The 4,041-nt window shown below is 23.2% G+C and overlaps 1 protein-coding gene across 13 annotated transcripts in view; it reads right to left on the minus strand.

Annotated features, from left to right (window-relative positions):
• Positions 1-844: 844 nt before the first annotated feature.
• LOC129910699 (thyrotroph embryonic factor) overlaps positions 845-4,041 on the minus strand; it is an 84,603-nt gene continuing 81,406 nt past the window's right edge. For 6 of the 13 annotated variants that reach the window (XM_055988183.1, XM_055988176.1, XM_055988175.1 and 3 more), the window contains 2 exons: positions 2,276-2,532; positions 845-2,200 (listed from right to left, as the gene is read on the minus strand). In XM_055988183.1, coding sequence (XP_055844158.1) covers positions 2,114-2,200; positions 2,276-2,532 — 344 coding nt within the window. In that variant the 3' untranslated portion in view covers positions 845-2,113. The remainder of the gene's footprint in view (positions 2,201-2,275; positions 2,533-4,041) is intronic. The other 7 variants (XM_055988184.1, XM_055988178.1, XM_055988177.1 and 4 more) reach the window with 2 other exon arrangements.

Consider the following 4,041-nt stretch of genomic DNA (forward strand, 5'->3'; position numbering starts at 1 on the left):
ATGAGTATCTATATTTTTGGAGTGAAGATTAAATTTACTAAAAATAGTTTTAAAAGTGAAAATCTTGACAATAAAACATGTTTTTGGATCATGTTTTAGTGGAAAAAAATTATTGCTGGCGTTTATTTGATTTTTTTTGTATCAATATTCATATTTTTATTTAAGAATTGAAAAAAAAATATACTTAAAAATATCACATGAAAATTTGATGAAATACTATTAAATGAAACAGATATTTTATAATAAGGTTTAATTATAAAATTTATAATAATTTTGTTTGCTGCTTGCTATTGTAATTATTCTGTGATGAAAAGTGTCTAGAAAATAATTTTAAAATGTTTGACTCACTCCGAATCTTTTTAATTTCAGACATCGATTTAATATAATCATTTCCGGAATGGCGTTTAGTTCTCATTTCAGTTTTTCGTTTCGTTCCCTTTTCCTAAAACCAAAAATCTTTCCAAACCATTTGTATTGAAAAATTTGAACCTGAATCTCGGTTTCAACTTCAAATAAAAACAAAAAAATATTTAAAACATTTTTTTAATCATTTGTATAATTTTATTCCAAAAAGAAAAAAACAAAAATATATATATTATTTATAATTAATGTAGCTTCAGTTGCTGAAAAAAATCATCATTTTTCATTTTTTTTTAAATAATAATAAAGAACTTTTGCAAGCTTTTATATAACAATGTCCCTACAGTTTTATTTTGTTTTTTTTTAGTTTTTTGTTTCCTTTTTAAATAAATGTAAAAAATAAATAAATTTAAAATCAACATCCTTTTTTTTCTGCAAAAACAATATCATCAACATTATCATTTTATTCCTTAACTTTGCTGTCTTATTATTTTTTTTTTGTTTATTTTTAAAGCATGTGTTCAATATTAAGTGTTTTTGTTTTTTGTTTTAATCTAGTTAAACAGCTATTTTTTTTTTGTTTCTCAATTAAATCTCTATTTTGAGAGTATACATCTATAAATTAAAAAATAAAACAAAATTCAATAAAAATAAAATATTTTAAATATAATAATAATAATTATTTATGATAAGAATATAGTTTATAACCAAGTTTTAATCAATTGACTCATTTTTATTATATTTCGTTTTGTTTTTTTTTTTTTTTTATTTTCAATGAAAGTAAAAAATAAATATTAAAAGAATTATTTTACATTTAAGAACATAAATAAAAGAAAATATACTTATGAATTAGTTATTTTTTAAAATTGTATTTTTTAATAAAAAATAAAAAAAAACAAATCTTTAGTAAAAATAAAAAACATTGCGATGTATCCCAACTAAAGAAAAGATCATTTTATACAAACTAATGTTTTAGTTAAAGAAAGAAAAAGAACAATTAAAAATGAATTATATACGATACGTTTGCGCCAAAAAGAAGTAAGTGAAAGAAAGAAAAATTAAAAAGAATACAACAAAAAGAAGTTAACAATTTTTTTTTTTTGTTTAGGTACAAGTTTTAAGTTTTTTTTTCTTTAAATATTTCTTTTGCATTTTATTTTGCCTTAGGATTTCTTTTTTAACATATTTTATTTGTTTTTAATTTATTTTTAGTAAGCGTCAGCAGGAATAACTATAGAATATTCTCTACTTCAGTATTTTTTGTTTTTGTTGATTTTGTTTTTCCTTATTTTTAAATTTACAAATGTACCTTTATAATTTAACTTTTGCATTTTATTTTACTAATTGATATTTTTTTATGTTGTTTTTAAATTTATTCGTTAATTGTTTTTGTTGTTTATTTAAATTATTTGCAATCCCGTACTGTGTTTTTCTTTATTTTTTTGTTTATGAATGTTAGTTTTTTTTAACGTTTTTTCTTTTCTGGTTGTGTATATGTATGTATGTATATAATTGCTCTCAATCATAATAATATAATAACAATATAACTTAAGCTACATTTTTGTTTATTTTTTTTTTATTTTTTCTTTAATTTTTCATTAATTTAGCTGCATTATTTATAATTTTTTGTTTGTTTTTTTTTTTTGTTTTGTTTTTTGTTTTTATTCACTTTAAAAATATTCTGAATTTTTTCATTTAATAATTTTGATTTATTTATATTATTTAAATAAGTAGTATAAGAATGGGGCCGACATTACACATCTTGGAATTTGGATAGACGTGCTCGCAAGTCCATGTTCTCTTGTTTCAATTGTTCAACTTCTTGATGTAAAGTTGAATTCTAAATTTATAAAATAAAAATAAGTTGATAAAAATGATTTTAAGTTGAGTTTGTGGGCAGAAAATGAAAACTCACCTCCTTTTCTAAATATCTAGCCCTCATGGCAATTTGATTTTCTTTCTGTCGGCGTGCGTCTCGTGACCTTTTCGCAGCGATATTGTTCTTTCGGCGTCTGGCCCAATACTTGTCGTCTTTAAGTTCATCTGGAACAAATTGTTTTCTTGATTTTTTTATCATTGGTTGGGGTTTAAGTTCTTCATCTGAGAACGCTCTGGTACGTGGATCGAAATCCCGTCCCGACGATGCAAATGAAAACGCTGAAATATCAAATACTAAATGTTAACAATGTTTCACAAACTGTCCATTGTAAAAATAAATAAAAAAAATGAATGAGGGCGTGGCAGGAAGAATTTATTAAGAAAAAAAATAAAAAAAAAATTAAAAAAAGGTAGTAAAAGAGAAAAAAATTAAAGAAAAAAAAAAACGCAAATGGGAAACACATTTAATTTATGTGAATTTCTTATTTATTTTAAGAAGAAGAATTTTTGGAACATTTTCAGTTTTGGAAATTTTTGCTTTTGTGTATTTCAACAATATTTAGAAATATTATAACATTTAGCATTTGATAATATCATCATCAACCACATCACCATTGAACATTTTATGTTTTTAATTTTTTGTTTATTTGTAAGATTATGATTAAAATGTAAAACTTAATAACTAAATTAGCTGAAACAATTTAACGTAAAAAATTTTAAGAACTTTTTTAATAATACAGATAAAGGACAAAAAATATTCAATGGCAACACTGGCAGCATTCATTTATATATAACTTCAATATTTTGAGACAGATGAGTTTTTTTTTTATTTTTTTTATTGGGTAAAAAGTGTTTCCATTGCATTTGCGTGAGATTAGTTGAAATTAATTAATACAAATTTTTTTAGGGAAATATTTAAAGAGATTTGCTCCATATGTACCAATTTTGAAATAAAGTTTGAAGAAATTTTTATATATGTATAACTATTTTTAGACTTTTTATCTAACACTAGATAAAGGCCCAACTAAAGAGCAAAAAGGGAAAAAGGTTTATACGGAGGGACCTTCAAATTATAAAAAATTGAAACTTAACAAGAATTTAAAATTAAAGGCTAGAGACAAACATGCGATTTTGGCAGCGTGACTATTTAGTCGTGAATATAAATCAGAAGGATTTAAACGCGTGTTAAAAATTTTGAAAACTGTCCCCATAGTCATTGAAATCCTTGTGATCTATTTTTGCGATTGAATAATCACACGACCAAAATCGCATGTGTGTACCTAGCTTACATTTTTGATTTATTTTTAAAGTAAAAACTTCAAAAAATCAAATTTGGGGAATTTTGCTGCCCTTCATCTAGTAGAAAAAAAAATTTTAAATTTTCTACTACTTTTTTCCTTTGTTTTACAAAATCAGTTCGGCTTTCAGGTAGTGAACTAAAAGGAGCTAATGTAAACTTAACCTTATGAACACTCTTCCCTTAATTCTCCTTAAATTTTGATAGAAAAAAATTACGGAAATTTTTGATAAACTTAATTTTACAGCTTTTTTGAGGTGTCACTTTTTGGTAAAATATAAATACTTTAGTTTTCTATATTTATTTGGTAACCTTTAAAGTTAAAATCCAAGGCAAATGTGAACTTTTCAAGTGCGAAAATATGGAGGTTTACTTGTTTGATTAATATCTTTCTTTCATATGAGAAAGATAGTCTACTACTAGTAGAAAACAAAATAGTACAAAACTTCGTTCTTTCTGATTCTCATCAAATCGAGTCACCAAAAAAATATTGTCTATTGTCGAGT

The sequence above is a fragment of the Episyrphus balteatus genome, chromosome 2 (genome assembly GCF_945859705.1).
Source record: "Episyrphus balteatus chromosome 2, idEpiBalt1.1, whole genome shotgun sequence".
NCBI classification, from domain to species: Eukaryota; Metazoa; Arthropoda; class Insecta; order Diptera; family Syrphidae; genus Episyrphus; species Episyrphus balteatus.